This window comes from Pseudorca crassidens, chromosome 10 (assembly GCF_039906515.1).
Source record: "Pseudorca crassidens isolate mPseCra1 chromosome 10, mPseCra1.hap1, whole genome shotgun sequence".
In the NCBI taxonomy this organism is placed as follows: domain Eukaryota; kingdom Metazoa; phylum Chordata; class Mammalia; order Artiodactyla; family Delphinidae; genus Pseudorca; species Pseudorca crassidens.
Window position 1 is genome coordinate 70,755,217 of NC_090305.1, and position 22,952 is coordinate 70,778,168.

General features: G+C 57.6%; 3 protein-coding genes across 11 annotated transcripts; 1 reads left to right on the forward strand and 2 right to left on the reverse strand.

The window, feature by feature from the left end:
* Positions 1–1,544: 1,544 nt before the first annotated feature.
* GPR62 (G protein-coupled receptor 62) lies at positions 1,545–7,099 on the forward strand. 4 transcript variants are annotated; one of them, XM_067754638.1, is made up of 3 exons: positions 1,545–2,678; positions 3,257–3,396; positions 5,209–7,099. In XM_067754638.1, exon 3 carries the CDS (start codon positions 5,234–5,236, stop codon positions 6,323–6,325), a length of 1,092 nt encoding a protein of 363 aa, XP_067610739.1. In that variant the 5' UTR covers positions 1,545–2,678; positions 3,257–3,396; positions 5,209–5,233; the 3' UTR covers positions 6,326–7,099. The 4 variants fall into 4 exon arrangements, with proteins under 4 accessions (XP_067610739.1, XP_067610740.1, XP_067610738.1 ...); XM_067754639.1 differs by having other exon boundaries at positions 1,545–2,569; XM_067754637.1 differs by lacking the exons at positions 1,545–2,678; positions 3,257–3,396 and adding exons at positions 4,029–4,147; positions 4,984–5,111.
* Positions 7,053–17,128, reverse strand: PCBP4 (poly(rC) binding protein 4). 5 transcript variants are annotated; one of them, XM_067754636.1, is made up of 13 exons: positions 17,026–17,128; positions 10,838–10,982; positions 10,620–10,643; positions 10,465–10,497; positions 10,120–10,236; positions 9,760–9,891; positions 9,477–9,605; positions 9,155–9,229; positions 8,961–9,005; positions 8,822–8,885; positions 8,645–8,697; positions 8,386–8,555; positions 7,053–7,754 (listed from the first exon to the last, which is right to left on the reverse strand). In XM_067754636.1, exons 2-13 carry the CDS (start codon positions 10,916–10,918, stop codon positions 7,688–7,690), a joined length of 990 nt encoding a protein of 329 aa, XP_067610737.1. In that variant the 5' UTR covers positions 10,919–10,982; positions 17,026–17,128; the 3' UTR covers positions 7,053–7,687. The 5 variants fall into 5 exon arrangements, with proteins under 5 accessions (XP_067610737.1, XP_067610735.1, XP_067610736.1 ...); XM_067754634.1 differs by having other exon boundaries at positions 7,053–7,951; XM_067754635.1 differs by having other exon boundaries at positions 8,645–8,700.
* Positions 17,129–18,248: 1,120 nt separating this feature from the next.
* ABHD14B (abhydrolase domain containing 14B) lies at positions 18,249–22,694 on the reverse strand. 2 transcript variants are annotated; one of them, XM_067754643.1, is made up of 4 exons: positions 22,341–22,679; positions 21,180–21,415; positions 19,704–19,945; positions 18,249–19,347 (listed from the first exon to the last, which is right to left on the reverse strand). In XM_067754643.1, exons 1-4 carry the CDS (start codon positions 22,619–22,621, stop codon positions 19,168–19,170), a joined length of 939 nt encoding a protein of 312 aa, XP_067610744.1. In that variant the 5' UTR covers positions 22,622–22,679; the 3' UTR covers positions 18,249–19,167. The 2 variants fall into 2 exon arrangements, with proteins under 2 accessions (XP_067610744.1, XP_067610742.1); XM_067754641.1 differs by lacking the exon at positions 18,249–19,347 and having other exon boundaries at positions 19,354–19,945; positions 22,341–22,694.
* Between the last annotated feature and the right edge of the window lie 258 nt (positions 22,695–22,952).

Sequence of the window (22,952 nt, forward strand, 5' to 3'; positions counted from 1 at the left end):
TGTCTGATGTTTTGCAGTGATTAGATTCAGGCATTGCAGTTTGGGCAGGAACATTACATGAATGCTGTGTCCTCGGTGCACTGTATCAGGAGGGACATGTCCCATTCTTGGTGATGTAAATTTGGTTGCTCAAGGTCGTGTCCACCAGGTTTCTCCACTGGGAAGTTACCATTTCCCCCATTTTTAATTAATCAGTAATCTGTGGGGAAATATTTTGAGGTGTAAATGTTCCATTCCTCATCAACTTTCACCCACTAGCTTTAAAATCCAATGATGATTTTTACCTGAAATCGATGACTTGAATCAATTTTTGCTAAGATGGTTGCAAATGATAGTTAAATAATTTAATTCCATCATTTCTTCTATATTTATTAATAATAGCCCCCTTTGTTTATTATCAGTATGGATTTGTGGGTTCCTATTTTATGCAATGGGTTATAATCCATTACTGTTATTATTTTGATCCTCAAATTGTCCCAGCTTTGGCCAGCAGAAGGTCCTTTAAGCTGACTCCTGTGTCTACATCATTTTATGAGCACTTCCTTATGTTCTGGTATCACACGATGTTCCAGGCTCATCTTGCACAAACCTAGAATCAGCCATTTCTCCAAGGAGCCCTGGTCCCCTAGAGCAGGAAACGGTATTTAGAATCCAAGATCTGGGCAGTAGGTATGCTCTTTGGTACTGGGTGTCATTGCTTTTCAGTCCCAGTAGCAGAGAGGGCTAGGAAATATGTATATGTAAATAAACACATCTATCTGTGTCTGTTTCTCCAATTCCAATCCAACACCATATGGTCTCTCCATTCTTCCCCATATCCATGATTTTACTCCCTTCTCCAACTGTCAGAACTTTGGTTCTCATCAACATCAGTATATTTACTTATTTGCTCAATCCCACACAAAAAGCAGTTTCGGAATTGCTACACCCAATACCATTGTGAAAAACAAACTTTCTAATTAGAGCTCAAGATTTACTGAATCATTCAAGATTATCTTTTTGTCTTTAGACTGAGGGTCAATGGTCAAAGCAACAATTTGAACACAGGTTCAAATGTTACTTGGATTAGTTATTTATTTCCCTTCAGTGTGGTTATACTATTCATTTGAAATGCTGGTAGGTTCATTTGCTTCTATTTATATTCACTTTTAGGGTTTTTCTCATCTTTGTTGATTTATTTTTTTCAACATGTAGAGCATTAACATGGTCCTCAAAAGTCCAATCTATCCAAATCTATGCTCAGAAGAGTGTCCTCCTAGCCCTCTCACTCCATGCCCACCCACCTGCTATAGTTTCTGGTTTATCCTTCCTGCATTTCTTTGGAAAAAAAAACAAAAAACAAAAACAGACGAACTACAAAGTGTTTTGTGTGTGTGGTTTTTTTTTTTTTGGCCGCGCGGCATGCAGGATCTTCCCCAGCCAGGGATCAAACCCGCACCCCCTGCAGTGGAAGCATGTAGTCTTAACCACTGGACCGCCAGGGAGGTCGCAAAGTGTTTTTTTTTTTGTTTTTAATAAATTTATTTATTTTATTTATTTATTTTTGGCTACATTGGGTCTTCATTGCTGCACGCGGGCTTTCTTTAGTTGCGGTGAGCGGGGGCTACTTTTCGTTGTGGTGAGTGGGCTTCTTATTGCGGTGGCTTCTCTTGTTGTGGACCACGGGCTCTAGGCGCGCGGGCTTCGGTAGTTGTGGCACACAGGCTCAGTAGTTGTGGTGTGCGGACTCAGTAGTTGTGGCACATGGGCTTAGTTGCTTCACGGCATGTGGGATCTTCCTGGACCAGGGCTTGAACCCATATCCCCTGCAATGGCAGGCGGATTCTCAACCACTGCACCACCAGAGAAGCCCTTGTTTTGTTTTTATTTTTTAATTAATTTATTTTTGGCTGCATTGGGTCTTTGTTGCTGCACGCGGGCTTTCTCTAGTTGCAGCAAGTGGGGGCTACTCTTCGTTGCAGCATGCATGCCCCTCACTGTGGTGGCTTCTCGTTGCGAAGCATGGGCTCTAGGCGCGCGGGCTTCAGTAGTTGTGGCGTGCGGGGTCAGTAGTTAGTTGTTGTGGCTCATGGGCTCTAGAGCGCAGGCTCAGTATTTGTGGGCGCATGGGCTTAGTTGCTTCACGGCATGTGGGATCTTCCCAGACCAGGGCTCAAACCCGTGTCCCCTGCATTGGCAGGCAGATTCCTAACCACTGCACCACCAGGGAAGTCCCTCCCAAAGTGTTTTAATTGCTAATTTAGTTGAATGATTTTGCAGGGAACATGCACTCTCCAACCCACCATAGTCCCCATCCCTCCCTATTGCCTTCTCCAGTCCCCTGTTCTCATTTGCTTTCCCACCTGGCCCTGCTGAGCCCTCCCCAGACCTTGGTGGCTTGGAGGCTGCCCCAGGCCTGCAGGCCTAACTGGGCAGTGAGAAAGCCAATGTTCTCTCCTTCTTCTGAACCAAGACCTCAAGAATCCAGCTTCACCTCCTGGAGGCAAATGCCCACATTCAAGTTGTGGTCAAGTACAGGAAGTGGTGCCTGTGTGGACAGAGCTTAGGAAGCAGGCGACCTGGTTTCCAGGTATAACTTGGCTGTGTAATCCAGAACACATTCCTTCCCTCTCTGAGCACCAGTTTTCTCATCTGAATAATAGAGAATTGGACCGGGGCCCTTCGAATTCCAGCAACAGGTGACTCAAATCCAGAGGTTCATGCCCTGTTGTCTGCCACCCAGATCTGTGCTGATGCGGACTGCGTGCCTATGAGGGGTTCTAGGGGCACAGGAACAAGCAAGACACAGACAAGGTCCCTGCTCTCAAGGGGCTTGCATTCTAATAAAACAGGATCTAAACAAGTATGTGCATAGATATGAAATACAATATCAGGTAGGAAAAGTACCAGGAAGAAAAATAAAGCAGGGTTAAAGGAGTAGTGATGGGAAAGTGGAACAGTTTTAGAAAAGATGGTCATTGAAGGCAGAGACCTGAATTAGGTGAGGAAGCAAGCCATGGAGAGATCTGGGGCAAGGGTGTTCTGACAGAGGAAACAGCACATGCAAAGATCCTGAGGTGGAAACCAGTTTGACATGTGGGAGGACAAGCATGAAGACTGTACGGCTGGAAGTATGGGAGGCAAGGAGGAGGCAGGTGAGGTCAGAGAGGTGGGGAGAAGGCCATCTCAGCAAAGAGGAGGTGAGATTCTATTTTGATGATGGGAAGTTCTTGGAAGGATGAGTGCAGGATCATGACCTGATCTCATTTGTCTTTAGAGGGATCCACTTCAGCCAGCTGTGTAGAGAGTGGATCTATAGTGTCAGTCAAGGTCCAATCAACAAAAGAGAAATCACTCTATGTATTCCAGACAAGAGGAATTTGATACAGGGAAGGAATTGCACTACCAAAGGGGCTGGTAAGTCAACCCTGGGATTAGCAACAGCAGGAAGTTGCTACCACTCTTAGGCTGGACGAATGATGGTATTCCAATGCCCAGAGGCCAGGGTCACCCAGCAGGCACCAGAACCCCAGAGGGGACTGCCTGAAGGGAGCCAGGGCTATGGAGAGAGAATGTCCTCCACAGAGGCAGATCCAGAGGTAGATCCAGGCTGAGCATGAAAGGGAGGATACCCTGGCTTCTTCCCTCCTGCCACCCTCCAGCCTTCTGCTGGTAACTTCCATTGGCTGAATTTACCCAAAAACCAAATGACAAAGGAGCCTGGGAAATCAGTTTCTTAGAAGGCAGAGCAGTGCTGTGGAAGATGGGAATGGATCTAAGGGCAAACAGACAAATGACCAGCACAAGGTGCAGAAGCGGAGGCCAGGACGGATCTGAAATGGTCCAGGTGAGGGGTGATAGTGGCTGGGAGCATGGTAGTGGTGGTGAGAAATGGCTGGATTCAGACACATTGATGGATTGGATGTGGTGTGTGGAGGAAATGGAGGTGTCAATGGAAACTTCTGAGATGGCATTTACTAATGGGGGAAGACTCTCTGGAGCAGATTGGGGTGGGGGGGTCATAAGTCAAGTCCTGTTTTGGGGCATAGGACTTTTGAGATGCCCAGTTGACCCTGTACTGGGGGTGATGTTGAAGAGACAGCTGGAAACCCAAGACTGGGGTTCAAGGGAGAGGAAGGAGCTTCAGACACAAAGGCAAGCCATCAAGGTATACATGGGGTTTTGCCATGGGACTGGGTGACACCACCTGGGGGGATAGGCCCCATTGGAGTCACATGGCTTTCCCTGAGCCAATACCTTGGTGGTGGGGGGTGCAACACACTGACTGGCCAGGACTGGGTTTCATGCCTAGTCAGGAATGTGATATGAAAGGTGAGGGTCTTGCTCACCCAAACCACATGTCCTGAGTTGCGGAGAGGTGGCTTCCTAAAGAAAACTCAGAGTGTGCTTAGCAGAAGGGGACTTGTTTCCTAACAGCAAAAACAAAACAAAACAAACAGCAGTTGCTCCCTAAGGGTTCCTCTCATTAATTCCACAGTGTCTTGAAGCACCTATTCTGTGCCAAGCTAATACCAGCTAAGCAACCTACTATGTGCCAAGTCCTGTGCTTTTCCCCTCACTTTACCTAGAGAACTAGCCCTACTGAGGACGAGAGGGTACCTAGGGGTCTCCCAGCTCCAGCTCTTGTCTCACTCGTACCTCAGTTTCCCCTCAGTACAAAGGCTGAATGATCCGATTAACCCCACTGATGGGGATGGCAGAAGACGGCAGATGTGGGGGGCGGCACTTCCCACCCCTGGAAAAGGCAGAATAGGATGTGGCTGACTCCAAAGCCCACAATCTAATGTCCTGAGTCTCACTCCAGCCTGTGCCTGCTCTGGGCCCCCCTCCCGAAGCACCCACAGCACTTCCACAGCACAGCCTTCAGCCTCCAGCTGGCAGCTGCTAGGACCCAGGGGGCCGGTGCCAGGCCCTGCCCCTCCCTTGCCAGCTCTGTGTATCTCCAAAGGGCAGCATCAAAGTGACAGCCAGTACCATCTCCAGCAGGGGCTGAGTTGCTGGGGTGGAGGAGAGAACCACAGTCCCAGCCTTGCACACTTCCATGGGGCCGGCCAAGCCCCCAAGAGAATGGCAGCCTGGGTGTCTGAGCCAGCACCTGGGCAGCCTGTGAGGTGAGAGGCTAGAGGAGCAACGGACGGGTGATGGAAATGGGGCCGGGGGTGGCGAGGGGCAGGCGGGGGAAGCTCCATTTCGCTCTCTGCATCCCAGCACAGGGTGAAGCCTGAGCGCTCGAATGGCCAACGCCACAGGGCTGAACGCACCAGAAGTCGCAGCCTCGATGGGGTTGATCCTGGCGGCTGTCGTGGAGGCGGCAGCACTGCTGGGCAACGGCGCACTGCTGGTTGTGGTGCTGCGCACGCCGGGACTACGCGACGCGCTCTACCTCGTGCACCTGTGCGTAGTGGACCTGCTGGCTGCCGGCTCCATCATGCCGCTGGGCCTGCTGGCCGCTCCGCCGCCGGGGCTGGGCCGCGTGCGCCTGGGCCCCGCGCCCTGCCGCGCGGCACGCTTCCTCTCGGCGGCGCTGCTGCCCGCCTGTACGCTCGGCGTGGCGGCGCTCGGCCTGGCGCGCTACCGCCTCATAGTGCACCCGCTGCGGCCCGGCGCGCGGCCTCCGCCCACCCTCGTGCTCACCGCCGTGTGGGCGGCGGCGGGGCTGCTGGGCGCGCTCTCCTTGCTCGGGCCGCCGCCCGCACCGCCCCCTGCCCCGGCTCGCTGCTCTGTCCTGGCAGGGGGCCTCGAGCCCTTCCGGCCGCTCTGGGCGCTGCTGGCCTTCGCGCTGCCCGCCCTCCTGCTGCTCGGAGCGTACGGCGGCATCTTCCTCGTGGCGCGCCGCGCTGCCCTGCGGCCCCCGCGGCCCGCGCGCGGGTTCCGGCCGCGCTCCGACTCTCTGGACAGCCGCCTCTCCATTTTGCCGCCCCTTCGGCCTCGCCCGCCCTGGGGCAAAGCAGCCCTGGCCCCGGCGCTGGCCGTGGGCCAGTTCGCAGCCTGCTGGCTGCCTTACGGCTGTGCGTGCTTAGCGCCCGCTGCCCAGGCCGCCGCGGCCGAGGCGGCCGTCACCTGGGTAGCCTACTCGGCCTTCGCGGCTCACCCCTTCCTGTACGGCCTGCTGCAGCGCCCTGTACGCCGGACGCTGGGCCGTCTCGCCCGACGAGCGCTACCCCGGCCCCCGCGGGCCTGCACTTCGCGGGCCTGGCACCCGCGGGCCCTCCTGCAGCACCTCCATAGACCTCCAGAGGGCCCTGTCCTAGGCCCTTCTGAGGCTCCAGAACAAGCCCGGGATTTGGCAGGAAGGGAGAGCCTGAGCATGCCAGAGGCCACGTGAGAGATGTCTCCCAAGGTGAGCCGGGACTGGAGAAAGCAGGGTGGTATCACAAAGGGCCCATCCAGCCTCCAGCACAGCTTATGGCAGGTAGCCTGCCTGCACTTCTGGCTCTGGAATGGGAGAAAGGGGACCTGCAGCCAAGTGAAGCCCAGAGGCTTCTGGGAGCTAGGAATCCTGAGTTCTGGGCCCAACTCTGCATGGCCTTGTACACAGACCTACCCTTCACTAGGTATCAGTTTTCCCATCTGTACCCTGGACCATCTCTAAGGGCTTCTCCAGCTTGGGTGATCTGGACACTCATGGGTGATCCCCAGGCCAAGGAAGAAGCAGAGGTGGGCAGGATCACAGAAGGCCCTAATGGCTCACAGCCAAAGGGAATGGGCCAAGTAGGGCAGGGTCTGGGTTACAGCCACAGCAGGAGGAACCAGTGAAGGGACATTCAGAAAGACCTCCTGCACATCTGCACCAAGGAGAGGCTGGACAAAACTACTGGAACTCCTCCATCAGCTTCTAAAAATGCCCAGAAAACAACTGGATCGCTTTGGTGCCAGAGGCAGGAGGCTGGACAACATGACCCCCCAAAGAGCCCTGAAGCCCCAGAACTGGCATGTGGAAGGGGCCGAGGCCCAGCTGGGGCTGATGGAGTCACAGATGGGGGTCCTCTGGGGTCTCAGCTACACCCGTTTTCTGGAGGTTTTGCCAATACCCACAGTGTTTCACAGCTTCCTGGTCTCTCAGAATATTTATTCAAAAACAGGAATTGAAAAAACTGTACAGAGTGTCTGCTGCTGAGAACTCGGCCCCTGCCCCCATGCCACTCCCCCAGCTGCCTGGCAGTGCCCCCTCTTCGGGCTGCCCTCTGCCAAGCCCAGCCAGTCCATTCCAGTCAAAAGGGTATCAGTGGAAGCAGCAGGAATCTGCAGGGAGGTGGGGAGAGAAGCATGGCCCCCAGCCGCCCCCAGGCCTCCTCCCTGATCCCCACAGGGGGACAGGAGGCAGGGAAGCCCTGAGGGATGGGGAGTGCATGAGTGACCCCCGCAAAGTGGGGGCACTTAGGATGCTCCCTGCATCCAAGCACAGAGCTAGAGGGGATCAAGACCCCTACCCTGGGGCTGCTGCAGCTCCCAGAACCCTGGGCCAAAAACAGCCCCCACTCCGAGAGCAGGAACTCCCACAGACCGGGGCAGGGTGGGGGGGTGCATCCATGCGTCTGGGCATTAGCGGCGTTTGGGACCGCCCCCCCCCCCCCCCCCGGGGTGGAGTCTCCTTGGGCAGATAGTGGAGGCAGCCCCCTGCCGGCAGTCCTGCCTGCTCCCGTGCCTGTGCCTCAGCTGGCCTCAGTAGGGGGAGAATTTCTGCCGCTCAGCTTTCTTGCTCCCATTGGCCGCTGCCATCTTGGCAGTGTAGGCCGCCAAGCCCGGCGGTGGCCCTGGGGAGGCAGGTGGTAGAGCCAAGAAGGGTACAGGCTTGAGGCCGATGAAGTTGGAGAGGGAGATGGCATAGGGCGTGCCCAGCAGGCCTGGGGGAGCGGTGGGCAGGGCCGTCAGGGGTGGCGAGAAGGGGGCAGGCAGGTCTGTGGGGGCCGAGCCAGGTGTCCCCCCAGAGGTAGACTTGGCCGTTTCTAGACTGGAAAGAGGGATAGAGAGGGAAGATGAAGGGGAAGGTCGGGGGTGAGAAAGGAGGCAATGAGGGCAAATATAAGGGGTGAGATTAGATGAAAAATAGAGAGGACTTGAGAACAATGACCTGGGGTGGGTGTGTTTGAGGAGAAGATGGGAAAGGTTGGAAGAGCGCGGACGGGAAGAAAGGACAAGTAAATATAGCATTGGGTAAGGGGAGAAATGGGGAGGCCGAAGACCCAGGGAAAAGAGACAGGGTTGGAGAAACAGGACATGGGGGACAGATGTATGGGGAAGATGGGGCAACACTGAACAAGTGTGGCAAGGTTAGGGGAGGCAGAGGACAGGCCCAGGAGAAGGGAGGTCAGCTCTCCCCACCCGACCTGTGCCTTTCTCAGGCACAAAAGTCCCATGACCTGTGATACCCCACCCCACACTCACCAGGCAGTGATGAGGTACTGGGCCAGGGCGATGGACACTGGTGAACCAGTGATGGTCACGTGCCGCTCACCAGCGCCCTCTGCTTGGTTCCCGATCTTGATATGTGCCCCTGACATCTGCCGGATCTCACTGATCTTGCTGCCCTGGCGCCCAATCACGCAGCCAATCAGCTGGAGAGAGGGTGGAATTCAACCCTAGGTGAGGCCCAGACGCCCCAGGCCCCCCTACCCACCCTCAAACTACCCCATCCCGTGCTCACGTCGTTGGGAACCAAGAACTCCTGTGAGCTGGTCTGTGTGCCAGGATCCAGTCCTGCTGGGGGGAGAAGAGGGATTGGGCGTGAGTCTGGACCTTTGCTGCCTCCCCATGTCCTTTCCAGAGGGGCTACCTGGCCCCTTGGGATCTGCCCCTGCTTCCTTCTGCAGGGACTGCTCACCTGGCACCATGCTGGGTGAGGCGAAGGGGACTGCGTGGCCCGAGAGCTGCTGGAGCTTGGTGACCTGTGCCAAGAAGAAGGGTCAGGAGTCAGAGGAGGCTCAGTTCGGGAAGGGGTGCCTTGGGCTGCGGTCACTCACCTCAGCTGAGGTCACAGCCCCATACTGACCCTGGACGGAGAAGCCCTGTGGGGACAAAGTGGGTAAAAAGGGGTTACTGTGATCAGGGCAGTTTGGCCAGAGTCACCCCTCCCCACCTCTCCCTGGACCCCCAATTCCTTCTTCCATCCCCTTCGCCGGTAACACATCCCACCCCTCCTGCTGTTCCCCCTCACCTGGTTGGTGGAGAGAAGGACAGTACCTAAGGAGAGGCTTGGATGATATGGGATAGTGGCTCCTTTGGGTGGGGACTGGAAGGCACAAAAGGGGAGGCTCTATCAGGACCTTCTCAGGCCCCCCCTGACCTCCCCAAGGGCCCTGTGTTCTCAAGGCCCTCTCTATAACCCCCAGGTAAATGCAGCCCGACATCCTGGAGCTTCTCACATCCATCCCTGCAGCCCCACTCTATCCCCACCTGGTGTCATGTGGGACTTGAGGGCCTGACAAGGCAGGCCCAGGGCCCATCCCCTGCCCTCTCTCCCTGCCCCAGGGCAGCACCTCCAGGATGACAGCACAGATCTGGCGCACACACAAGATGATGGCATCAGGCACCCCAGAGACGGTGACAGCACGCTCTGTGGAGTTGGGGAGCAGGTCCCCTGCCACCTGCACCTGGGCACCTGTAGTCTGCAAGCAGAGAACGGGGGCCACTTTCAGCTACTCCCATAGCCCAGAGCATGCCTAGGCTCGGAGCTCCCCACAGGACAGGAAGCTGTAAGCCCAGGTCTCCCCTCGAAACTGAAGGGTAAGACTCTCTTGGGGTGGTACCCCTTCCCCTCACCTCTCGGATCTCCTTGATCTTGGTGCCAGCCTTCCCAATCAGCGAGCCACACTGGCTTGCAGGGATGACAAGGCGCAGGGTCACTGGAGGTCTGGAGACATTCCCCCCATTTGCAGGAGCAGCACAGAGGTCCTGGGCAGGAAGACTGGGTTGGCTGTGCATGCCCCTACTGCTCCCCCTCCCCTGGAGCACCTTCTTGCTGGGGGATGAAGGAGGGAAGCCTGCCCGCGTCCCACTCCAATGAGAGAACCCTGTCCTCAGCTTGGCCTTCTGTCCCACCCGTAGCCATTCTGTGGAGTCAGAGTCCTGTTCCTCCCGGGGAACCACCTGTGGCCCCCAGCCCCTCAGACAGCCACAGACCTCATCCAGCTTGAAGGCAATCATGGAGACTGCATGGAAGACGGCTGCTGTAGATCCGGTGATGGTGGTGATGCGCTCAGGGCAGGAGCCCTCAGAGATGGTGATCCGGGCGCTACTCTGTGGGTGCAAGACAAGCGCCAGGCAACGGGGCTCCTTCTCTGCTTCCTGGCCAAGAACTTGCCTGCCCCTCCACTCACCAGGCCCCAGCCAAGGCTGGAAACAGCCACCTTCTAGGGGCACTCACTGGTCATCCCAGCTGGTGGATTCAGGGACAAGGTGAAGCAGGCATCTCCCCTCCCCTCCAAACCAGGTGCCCTGGGCTCCTCTCCCAAACTCCGTTCTCACCTGTTCCCGGATTCGCTTTACAGTCTCTCCTTTCTGCAGGAGACAAAATAGGAGGCAAAATAGAGAATGGCTCTTAGGCCAAGCAGCCGTTGATTCCTTTCCTGGACTGAGGTCTCAGGTTGAAGGGGACATACAGAACAGAACGAGGTACCTACCTTCCCAATTATGCTGCCCACTTCCTGCAAACAAGACAAGAGTGGAGTCAGCAGGGTACCAATACCCCAGGCCCAGCGCTTGCCCCTACTTCAGGCAGGGGCTCTGCAGGAGACAGGATACCCAAGAGCAAACTCCCTCCCGGAGGACCAGGTCTTGCCTCGCCTTGCACTTTGCCCCCTCCTGAGCCACAGCGAAGCACTCCCCCACAAGCACTTACTTTCCCATGCATCAGCATCCGCAGTGTGAGGGTGATGCTGAGCTCTGGCTCCTCCTCCAGCCCCGCATCTGAGCCGCTCATCCTGTCAGGCGGGGCTGGGGCCGAGGCCGCCTGGGAGTGCGTCCACGCTGTGGCCTGGCCGGCTCTGCGGGGGGCAGTGGGAGATGGGTTAGAGAAGAGCTCAGCTTTCTTTCAGGTCCCTTGCCCTTACATGGGAACCCCAGAGCCAAGCTAGATAAACTTCCAGAGCAGAGAGACAGCGTGGACCACAAGTTTCAAGTGTCACATTGACCAGTTTGCTGTGTGCAGCTCACTAGCTGTGTAAGCCTGGCTGACATATTTAACCCTTCTGAGCCTCAGCTTCCCATCTGTAAGAAGGGGATACCCAATCCAGTCCCCAGAGTTATGAGAATTAAAATGAGATAGGTGCATATGTGATAGGCACCCAGTTTCCACAAGTATCCTTCCCTTCCCCTCGTACGTCAGGAGAATTAACTATGGGAGTCCAGAGAGGGAGCCTCCTACCTGACCTCTTGGAAGAGGGGACCCTTGTCGATTGGCCCTTGAAGGTTGGGTTAAAATCGAAACGTTACTTCAAATGGGAGGCACTTGCGCCCAGGGACCAGAGCCCCTGCTGGCTAGAGCCTGGAGGAGCAGCTGGAGAGGGAGCCGGAGCAGCCACGGGAGCCATGGGAGGTCTTGAAAGGTGGGCAGAAGTGAAGGTAGTGAGGCTCCAGGAGGGTGGGCTGCATCCGTCCACTAGAAGTCACTAAAGCAGAGGCTCCTGCGGACAGCTGTGAGCGAGGTTCATTCAGCACTGGGGGTGGGGGTGGCGGTGGGGTCTGGGGACCAGCCGTGTGCACGGTGGTTTTCTGAGCCCTCTCCTATGTGCTGAGGAGGTTAGGAGTGTCCGGGCTGGCCGTGTTCCCAGCTTGGAGCACTTTCTACTGTACCAGAAACAAATCACTTGGACTCTTGAGTCTCAGTATTCTCACCCGTAAAATGGAGGGACTGCTTCCCCCTTGGAACTGGGTGATGGGTAAGAAAGGGATTGGGGGGCTGGGGAATGTCAAGGCCGTTAACTGATGGAAGAAGGAGGAGCTGGAGATTAGCTGCTGGGATTAGCCCAGCCGCCAGCCCTCCCCACCCGACCCCTTTTCATGCCCCAACTTAATCCTGAACCTTAATCCTGCTTGGAAATCCCTCTCTTCCAGCGGCTGCCGCCCGCCAAGGCTCTGCCTTGATGGGAAGCTCACTGGAGAACCAGAACCTGAGCAGGAAAACAGGGAGGGGACCAACTGGTGCCAAGTCTGAGCCAAGAACAAGCCCTAACCCTATGAATTCCTACTGCCTGGGAAGGGTGGGGGGGATGAGTGTGCTGGGCTCGAGCACCCCAGAGACCCCTGGGCACCTTCCTCCTCAGCCCCCTGCCCTATCCTGACTCCAGGGTCAAGGGTGTGGAGCTCTGTTCAATGCCCTCTTCAGAACCCCCCTTGCTAGCCTGAGCGTGGGCATGGAGGAGGCGGGATAGGGCTCCCAGCCGGGCTGTCTCTGGAAGCCACTGTATGGCCTGAGATCTTTATTTCTTCATCTGTACCATGGGGGTGACAACCCTGACTCCCCAAACACCCAGTAACTGTTGCCTCCCCAGCACCTGCTCCTCCCTCCGCTTGAGTTCTGTCCATCGGCTCTCCAGAGGTCAGAGGTCAACAGTGGATGCAGGGCCTGTGCTCTGTGAGCATCCTGGCCAGCCTCATGCTGGCTGCCCTTGCTAACATTCCCCCAGCTGCCGGCAGTTCCCCCAGCAAAGCACTCGTGATGACGTGCTTAGTTTCTGTTGCCCTGGCCAGCCCGGGAGCCCCTTAGAGCAGGAGCCAAGGCTGCCACCCTCTCCTTGTGTTCCCAGAGCCAGGCTGGAGAAGTTACTCAGAACACGCTGGTTATCTGAACAGATGAATTCACCAAACAGAAGGGGAGCCTGGTGCCTAGAGAGGGTCTGTAACCTGCCCAAGGTCACAGAGAGGTGGGGCCTGGTGGGACTAGCAGGGCCCTGCCTGCTAGTGTGAGGGCCTCCTCTGTCTGGCTGTCCTGTCTGGGTCTGTCTGTCCTCTTCCAGGGGGGACAGGGGCAGCTCTTCAAAGGTGGGGAGCAGGCTTTAGTAGTCTCTCAGACCCCTGCTTGGTTGGTAGACATGGGTTGTGTTTGGAAAGGACTGTACTTGTCCAGAGCCACATCTTAAGCTCCGGAACTTTCTGGGGCTCAGGGACCTCTTTGGGGTGGTAACCAATGGGAGACCCGACATTGTCCCCATACCATTTGCACATCAACTTTTGTGGGCAAAGGCTCCTGGGAAAATAGGGCAGAAGGGTTGGGATGTGGCCAGAACTAGGGCTCCTGCCCTGAAAAAGATACCTGGGTTTACAGCAGAGCCCCACTGCCCCCAATTCAATGGGTGACCTTGGCCAGGCCTGCACCTGACCTAGACCTCAGTTTACCTACCTGTGCTATGTGTGTGTGTGTTTGCAGGAAGGGGGTGGGGGAGGGGAGTGGCTGGTCTCTCTGTGTCCTTCCTGTTTTGATAGACCCTCAAGGTCTTTCCTCTCTTTAGGGGAGAACAAGGGGTTTTGATACAGGTCTCTCTAATTATTCTCCTAGGAGCCCTAAGGACAAGCAGCCCTACTAGGCATATTGGCTCCCCTTCTACCCTTACAGGGGCTCTAGGGAGTTGCTTGCTGCTCCAGCTTGGTGGGCCCTAGGTCCCTGCTGGGCCACCCACATGGCAGCCACGCGTCATGCCACACTGACCTCCAGCTCACCTCTGGGGGTACCCAGCCCCCTCTGGTCAGCAGGGCTCCCTGGCAGGACATACCAAGCTCAGACCAGGCCTCTGACCTCGGGCGTTCCCTTCTTCTCCCCAGACCCCCTCCCCAGATCCAGTGCCCACTCCTTCTGTCTCTGGCTTCCTGCCACTCAAGCTGGAGGGGGCGGGGGGGGGCGGGTGACAGCTGTGTAAGCAATGGTGGCTGCCCCTTCCTGCCCCTCCCCCCCAGCTGTCTCTCTCTCATGACAGCTGCCCAATCAAAGGGCCGGGGGCTTAGCCAGCTCCCCCCCACACGCAGGGATCAAGTGTCCACCCTGGCTTTGTTCTGGAGCAAGAACAATCCGGGGGAGGGGAAGGCTCCTGGGGCCAAGCAACTCAAGTGGACTGGCCCGCCCCTTGGGGGATTCCCTTGGCTCTAATAGCAAGAGTGTCTGGACCAACTAGGGCTTGTAGACCCACCTGGGCTGGGAAGAGAGAAGGGTCCAGTCTCCAAGTTCATCCCCCACCTTACATCCCCCAACGGTCCCCAACCTAACAGCCTCCTTCTATTCCTCTCCAAAAGCAGCCATGCTGGCCACACCCAGTGATGCTGGAGAATGGCTCAGGGCATGAGGCGAAGCAGGGCATGGTGGGGATGGGGTGGGGGGAGTGGACCCTGGGGCCGGAGGGGATCAGCACTGAGGGATCCTGACTCCCCTGCCCATTTCTCTGGGCATGCTCACCCTTTCTGATTAACTAGGCCTCCAGAAGGATTGCCACAGCATCCTTGGATCCATATGCCCAGCCTCTCAGCTTTACAGCCTCCCAGGATGGCCATTCATACCTACTTTATGGGAGAGTTGGGGGAGGAGGGGCCTGGAGGAGAGCAGCCTGGGGTCTATGAGCTCCAGCCTCTGCTTCCTTGACCTAGAACTGTCCTGTAGACTCAGTACTAGGCAGAGACGGGAAGCTCTGACAAGCTGGCTGGTGCCAGAAATGCTACAGCCTCCTTAGAGCATCATTAGGCAACCCCTCAAGAGTCCTCACAGCCAAGGGAAACCAAGGCAGGCCCAGGCCCAGACTGGAGTCCAGGAGAAAGGGTGCAACTTCATGGTGCAGCCCCATGCACTGGTACACATCCCCTCACTGTCTCACCAAATTGAGAAAGGTCTCTAGCTTCCATTCTCCATGCTAGACTGGGTCGCTCTGCTGCTCAACAGCCATCCTTGGCTCCCCAATGCCCAATGAATAAAGCCTGATCTCCATAGATGGGCACTCAAGGCCCTTCATGATCTGGTCTCTGCCAACTTCTCTTGTCTCATCTCTACCCCATCCCCCACACACACCAGACTGCAAAACACGCCTAGCACCACCAGGCCTCTGGGCCTTTGCCCAGGCTGATCCTAGCTTGAAATGCCCATCCTCCCCACTCTGTCCAAATCCTTCTGAGATGCTGCCTCCTCTGTGAAGCCCTCCCCAACCTTCCAAGTCAGATGTTATCACTCAGGCCTCTCTGCCCCTCCAAGATGCCTACAACACAAAGAAGCCCCATTTGGGCATTTCTGAGCCTGCCTTTCCACTACAGAGTTCCAGGAGGGCAGAAGCTCCTCCAGGAGGGCAGGAGCCAGTACCAGTCTCAGTGTGCAGGGAGAAGAAAGGGCTCACAGGGCCCAGAGGCATTAGAGACCAGCGATGGGGCCAAGAATCCCAGAGAAGCAGTGACAGTGGGGTGAGAAGACCCAGGGCTCAGGGGACCAGCCCCATGCGAGAGTCAGGATCTGCCTGGACAGGGTTCCCAGTTCCCATTCCTTAGCACCCCCAGCCCCTGCTCCTGCTGTGTCTCTGGGTCTAGGGGCTCCCCAGGCATTATCACTGGGGTGGGGGATTTGCACTTTGAGACTTCTGGAGGCCCTGAGTGGGTTTCCCCATGGCGAAGGGGGGCTGAAGGAAGAACTGTGGTGTGGCATAGGTTTCACAAAATCGGGCTCAGACTGTCATAGCTGGAAGGCCCTCATCAGAGAGGAACCTGAGGCCCAGAGAGGAAGGGGCTTGTCTGTAAGGCTACATGAGAATGAGAGGCAACTGGCAGAGGTGGCAGAATCCCAGGGTCCACCTGTGCAGCTCAGAGCTCTTTCCTCAAGAGGTCAGCGCCACTAGGCAATGGGGATGGAGGCTGGAGGGGGGCAGTGATGGGAGTAGAGAGGGTGGGCAGAGCCTGTCTGGGGACACAGGGCGGGGCAAAGCCAGCCTCCCTGTGGCCTGGGCCTGCCAGGGTGTGTGGGCCGCCTGCTCCCAGCCCCCCACCCTGAGCATGCAAGAAGAACAATCCCCTTGTGTTTGGGCAGCCTGAGCCTGCATGCTGATGAAGGCTGGGGGGTGGGGGCTGGGATGGGGGCGCCTTGGAGGTTGAGGGGGTTCCAGGGCCCGGAGGGGCTAGGGGACCTTCAGATGGGAAAAGGATAGGGTCCCAGGTGCTGGCTCTGAAGCAGTGAGGGTAACCCCAGGAAAGAGTGAAGGCTGTAGTTGAGGTTTAAGGTCCTGGGGAGTCACCGGGGGTCTAAAAACTCTTTGTAGGAGAAGAGGAACCCCTGGAGACACATGCTCTATTGGTCCAGCGTGAAGGTGATCATCCTGCGCTTGGTGGGAACTAAGAGCCCACATTCTGGAAGGAGGGAATGCACCTGGCCCTGGGTGCATCCCCTTGAAGACCACTCCCCAGGGTGCTGAAGTCGGGCGGGGCACTGGGTGCTACAGGTCCCAAGATGGCGGGCCTGGGATAGGGGACTGAGGAGGCAGGCACCTCCCTCTCCTGGCGAAGCAGGCTCCAGGGCCAGGCTGAAGTGACTAGCCAGAGCCCCCGCACCTCCCAGGACTCCAGCTAAGAAGCTAGGTCAGAGCTGAGGGGCTAAAGAGCCACAGGGCACAAGGGACCACTCCGAGCCCCCAACTGTCATTTCCACACACCCCTGGCCTGGAGGTCTGTGTCTGGTGCCCTCAAGGACTGCAGAGAATGGGAAGGGGTGTGTGCTGAGCCAGGAACTGCAGGGGAATGTCAGATGGGGACAGAGATGGAGCAGAACCAGAACCCAGGGCAGAAGGTCGAGAGAAGAGCAGGTCCAAAGGACAGAAACAGCAGGTGGGATGAGGGCCTCAAATCTGGGGTCTCAGGTCCAGGAAACCCCTCCCTGGTACTGGGGGCTCCTCTAGCAGACCAGCGCCCCCCACCTGTGCAGGCCTGGGCCCGTGTGGGACAGGGAACGTGTTCCTCGCAGTCTCCCAGTCTCCCAAACCCGCGACCCCAGCCTGTGGACTCAGGCGCGGGCTCCCCGCCCCTGGCCGAACCCCCAAACTTCGCGGCCCGCGGTGCCCCGCCCGGCCCGCGCCCTACCTCGCTGGGGCTGTCCTGCGGCGGTGGCGGCGCGGCGGCTGGGCCGCTCAGTCCCACATTGTCCCCGGGAGAGGCGGCCGCTCACAACTGCGAGTGACATCAGCTGCGAACAATGAGGGGTTTGACAGGCGCGGAGCCCGGCCGGCCCGGAGCCCGGCTCCGCGCCCCCCCCTACCCCCGGCCCGCCCGGCCCGGCCCCTCCCCGCCCCCTCCCCGGATCCGATTACAGCGCGGCGGGCCCGCCCCAGTCGCCCCAGTGCCGCAGCCGCCCGCCCCGCCCCGCGCGCCGCGGTGCGCCCCGAGCGGCGGCCGCTTCCGGGAGGGCTGGGGCGACCCTACCCGGGCGGCTCCTCCAGCCCCCGGGAGTGGGGGGCGAGGGGGTTGGTCCGGCCTGAAGCGCGGTCCCAGCCACGGTCCTTCCCGCGCCACCCGCGCCTGCGCCCCACTCCCAGTCCCTTCGCTCTGGGCCAGCCGGTCCTTCCGTCCCGGGCCGCCCGCCCGGTGACTCTGCCGAGCCCTCTGCGCCCCCATCTCGGCCTCGGCCCCGCCGCCAGCGCCCGCGCTGCCCCGCTCCGGCTCGGGTCCCTCGGAGCTCAAGTTTCGACCCTCCGCCGGGTCGGGTTCCCGGCGCTCCTCGCTTCTGCGCCATCCATCCCCGCGCGGGGCTCTCGCCCACCAAGCCCCGCACCCCTCAGCCACCCCCAGCTTCCGCGAGGCCAAGCCCTCGTCCGTCCAGGACAGGTTATCGGACCAGCTGGAGGAGGCGCCTGTGAGCGGTGTGACCCTGTGCACCCGCCCCGTGATTCTCCCAGAGCTACCCCCAGAATTCCTTTTTGGGCTAGGGTCGCGAGGGTCGCGAGGGACGCGGCGCAGTTGAGTACTCGACTAGGGAAGGGGTAAGAGTAGGGGGAGGAGCTGGGCGGTTCCCAAGCTCTCGCTTTCCCGCACCGCGCCCCCTGGGGCGCAAATCTACCTCCCCCTCTCCTCCGTAATCGGCTCAGCCTGGTCCCACTGACCTCCACCTCCCCCTACAGCTGAGTCTCTTGGCACCTGGGTGTGTGGGGGTGGGGAGGGGAATCCAATCTCCCTTCCCCTCCATCTGGCCCGGTGGACAAAGGGCAGGGGGACCATCTGGTCCCGCCAGGGTGGGGGAGGGGCCTGCAGTGGCAGTCCCAAGGGGCGGGGGAGGGGCGGCGCTCTGGAGACAGCGAGAGCCTGCGGGGTCTAATTGCATCACTTTATTTCACAGACCTCCAATCTCTGTCTCCCCACCCCCCAAAACTCAGAGCAGGAAACTAGCTTGGCTGAGAAGACCCAGGCCTAATAACCTGGGGAGCTGTGGAGCACCCAGAAGAAAGTGGAAAAGCTGGGAGATCTGAGGGTCGAAGTGATGGCCCTTCCCTTTTGTGGGCATTTCTGATCTGGGGGCCAGCTGCAACCTGTGGGTGAGTGAAGTTCAAAGCTGGCCACACCCTAAGCTTGGTAGAGGGTCTCCTGCAAGGGCTGGCCTCATGGTGTCCCCACCTTCCCAGCCATGGGGTGCTGAATGGTTGGGGAGAGCAGCATGTGCCTGTGCAAGTGCTTGTGTGGGGACAGAGTATGTGTGTGTGTGCCTGTGCATGCAATGCAAAGCTGCTGTGAGAGTGTGCGTATCAGCCCACAGTTGCATGTACCTGTGTGGTTGCCCCCAAGTGAAGGATCATATTTGGGAACATAGATGACTGTAATGTGTATGCATGCATGTGGGCATGTATGTATTTGTGGCCTAAGAGGTGAAGGTAGGGGGTGTTTGTGCCCAGCAGGGCAGCCAAAGGAGGAGCTGGGAGGTGGGGGGAGGCTGGGCAGAGCAGAGGAAGGAATGCAAGCCGAGCAGGAAAGCCTATAGGAGAAGCTCATCTAATGGATTACCCTCCACCAGATTATGTCCCTTGATTCCTGAATTTTTTTCTCTTGATTTCACCTCTTCAGTCTGTCACTGCAAGAGAAAGAAGAGGAAAAGACAGACCCTAAAAGAACTCAGATAGAAAGACACACCTGTTGGATGTGCAGGATGAGCAGGAGCCCACGAAGGGAAGGAGAGAGAATGAGTGAGAGAGAGCCCAAGGCAGGCAAGTGGCCCACCCCCATCAGCAGGGCTGCGCCTCATGCTAGCTCCTGCAGGAAATCCAGCAGCCCTGTATGCCACTCCTCGGGTTTGTCAAGGTAACAGGGGTGCCCCGCCCCCTCCATGACTAACACCCGGTGGTTGGGCAGCTGCTTCAGGTGCTCAAAGCTGGTCTGACCCATGGGGTCCTGGTCTCCATACACGATAAGAACCGAGGTCTAGAGAAAGCAAAGGGAGGCAGAGTCAACAGGGACCTGCCCCACCAGCCCCAGCCTCCTAGAGATCAATTCCAGCCCTCCCCATCACTTTGGTCTCTCCCTGGGGTCAGTGCAAATGACAGAGAGAGACAAGTTGGCCCAGTGCAGGGATGGTTTGGAGAGGTATGAATTTGTGTATGCCCCAACACACAGTTTAGCACAGGGCTTGCCACAGTAATCTTCTGCCTAGTACACCAAAAGGGCGGAGTTTGGTGGTTCAACTCCTCCCGGAAGCTACCCCTTTGGTTACCCAGTACCCAGGGATGGACTGTTCCTTGCTCCTGGCAGGGACATCTCAGCCTCCCACATAGGGGTACCTTCACTCTGGCATAGTCGGCAGCATTGATTTTGTCAGTGCAGATGGGGGCCACTGGCACATAGCCCCGGATCTGGGAGCCTGGGGCCACGAGGAAGGGCAGGGAGTACATGCCACTCAACGATGGGCTGATCACGACTGGGGGGCCCATATCCAAGGCATCCACCACAGTTGCCAGAAAGCTGCTGGGGACCAGCTCCCCAACAGGGGCAGGGGCTGTTGCTTCCTTGGATCGCCCCAGACCTGCAGGGATTCAGGTGTGTGAGAGACAAAGGTGGTGAGTAGGAAAACAGGGGAGAGAGGGTCCCTTCCTCCAGGAAGCCCTCCTAGGTCAACCGCTGTGCCAGGTTCCTGCAACAGGCAGTGTTGCATGCTGTACTTACTCCTACAGCAACCTAGGTCTGTCATATCTGTAGCAAGCATAAGGCATTTCCTTCCATGTTTGTGCCCATCTCCCCCAGTACAGCGTCCTCAAAGAATCAGGCTCTGAAGCCCAGCTTGGCCAGATCCAAGTCCCAATTGTCCACTATAGATTATGTAAGCTTGGGAAAGTCCCCTCAGCCCTCACTCTACTGTTCAGTTTCCCCATCTGTTAAAAGGAGGTAGCAAAAGTGTTTGCCATTTGAGATTGTTGTGAAAATTGAGTTAACTGCTTCAAGGCACCTGTCCCAGGGCTGGCAGGGTAGATGCCTCCAGGACAGTGGATGAGAGACTGGCTCTGCACACATCCCTCCCCTCCAATTAGTCAATCCCTACCTTCTGCAGAAGGATTAGTTCAAGGCCTTGGCCTTGAAGCTCAGCCCAATCTACTGTCAGAACCAATCCTGTCCCAGCCTGGAGGCCCGCCCTTGGGCACTGAAACCATACCAGCCATGGCCAGTGAGGGGAGCAGGTTGGCCATGCTGCCACCTTCACACTTGGCACCATGGGCTGGGGCCCGCCAGTTGAGGCTATGACTGGCAGTCTTGTGCTGCTCCTCCCTCCCTCAGGACCTAAATTAGGGCTTTGTATGTGGGATCATGACTGGGGGCTTAGCCACCCCCAAAGGTGCCAGGGGACTCAGTGTTACTCCTCAGGGCTTCTAACAGAGCCTGTGGTTTCGGCTCTTTCAAAATATTTTACTTCCAATCGACTGAGCACCGATTATTATGTGTTAGGTACTGGCCACATACTCACATGGATAATCTCATTCCATTCTCATTAGAGCCAAACCCCAGAATGAGTGTGGTTATCTCCCATTACAGATGAGGAAACAGAAGCAGAGACATTGCCCCGGGCAACACAGTTAGAAGCAGCTGGGCAGTGTCCAGACCACACCCGGATGGACTAGAGAAGCTCAAAGGCCCTTGTAGTGTGCACTGCGCCCTGTCTAGCTCAGGAGTCAGCCTGGCTAGGTCCTCCCAGTCCCCCAGCCCCCAGCCCTGGGTCCCCAGTGAGGTTCCCACAACCCCTGTCCAGAAGCCTTCCCTGGAGTTACCTGGCAGGTCAATGGCCACAGCCCAGTAGCCAGCCTGGGCCAGCCTGTGCAGCGTGCCCAGGTTCTGCCAGGTCTCGGAGGAGAAGCGTATGCCATGCAACAGCAGCACGGAGAAGCGGGTGGCCTGCCCACTGCCCGCGTGAGCCTCTCGGAAAAAGAGGCTCTGGCCCTGCACCTGGATGGTGCCCTCGTGCTGCTCCACGCCCGCCATACCTCCTGCTGTGCTGGTGAAGCACCTGTGGTTCAAGGCCAGGCTGATGAGAAGCCACAGAACACCTTGCCCAGGTGGAGCAGGGAGGCTGCCACAGACAGGGCAGGGGTCCCTCCTGGAGCATCAAGGAGGCTCCCAAAACTCTAGGAACATGCTTTGGGGGTGAGGAAGACATAGGTGTTATTTCTGCATCTGCCACTACCTAATTGCCTTGGTTTCCTCATCTGAAATATGGGATGTTAAAGCCTATCTCAAGAATTTATGAGTTAAAAAAAAAAGAATTGATAATTGATGGTGCCTGCCTTTGGAAAGAACTTAATACATGGGTCTCCCATTACAATTATTGTTCCCATTGTTATTATCCTTTTCTACGAATGGGGATAATACAAAATAGTACTAGCTCCTAGGTGGTTGATAGGATTCAATGAGGCCAGGCATGTAAAACACTCGCCCGTGCCTAGCACATAGTAAGCATAGTAAATGGATCAACAGCAATCAACAGTAAGTAGCTGACTATTTTGCTTTTCAACATTTTCCTCTTCCAGGCACTGTTATAGGTCGTAGGTTGGCATCGCAGGCCGAAGAGGATAGGGGTTAGAGTAAAAAAATCTGTTTTCCGGAGCCGGAAACCGGAGCGCTGAGCAGGGAAAGGCTTTGAAGTTCCGGCCGGCGAGGGAAGCGAGTTGCTCAGCGCGCTGCCCGCTGGGGCCCAACGCACTGACGCCGCGGCCAGGGGCGCGGTCACTGGCGCCGCCACCGCTCGCTGTGTCCCCTCCGAGGACCTCGGTTGTGGATCGCAGGGTCTGGTAGGGTGCATGCAGAGGGGGTGGGGGCAGACCCGAGGAAGGGGGCCTGGGGAACCGAGATAGGCAGAGGAGAAACTTGGGGTAGGTGGGAGTGGGTTGTAATTGGAGAGAGGAAGAGAGGGTTGGGGGGCGCAGGGCAGGTACCTGGGGAGCTGCGTGGGCTCTCGCAAATAGGAGGCAGGCGAGTGCAGGCGGCGACTGGGGCCCGGGGCGGGGAAGCAGGGATGTGGCCCGCCGGAGGGCGTGGGCCGGGCCGTGCTCCGGGGCGCCCGCTTGTGGCCGCAAGCCGTCCCAGGGCCGACGGGTGCTGCTAGACCCATCCTTCTCACAGCTGTCTCAGTTTCCCCACGCCCCTCGGCCCCACGTGCCCCAAGCACCGGACAGGGTCCGGCCCCGAGACCCTCAGCGACCTGCTCCACATGCATATGGTGTGGCTTGAGAAGGAGCGTTCCTTTGGGGTCTCATCCTTCCTGTTCCCTCCCCCCTTCCTCCCCACCCCCTCATCCCCAGCCTGGGCTGCCCAAACCCAGAGTCGTCTGTCTGGCATGTGGCTGAGGCCCGACAGGTTTGAATGCGAAGCTCTGCCAATGCCCAGCCTTGATCGTTTTCCCAACGCCTCCGAGCCTATTTCCTTGCCTGTAGAATGGCTGTGATGTTGCCTACCTCACAGAGTGCTAATAAGGAGTGAATGCTGGGTGTTCCGTGCAGCCTCCTTTTTCCAGGTCTGCCCACACAGGCCAGGGACAGATCAGATGT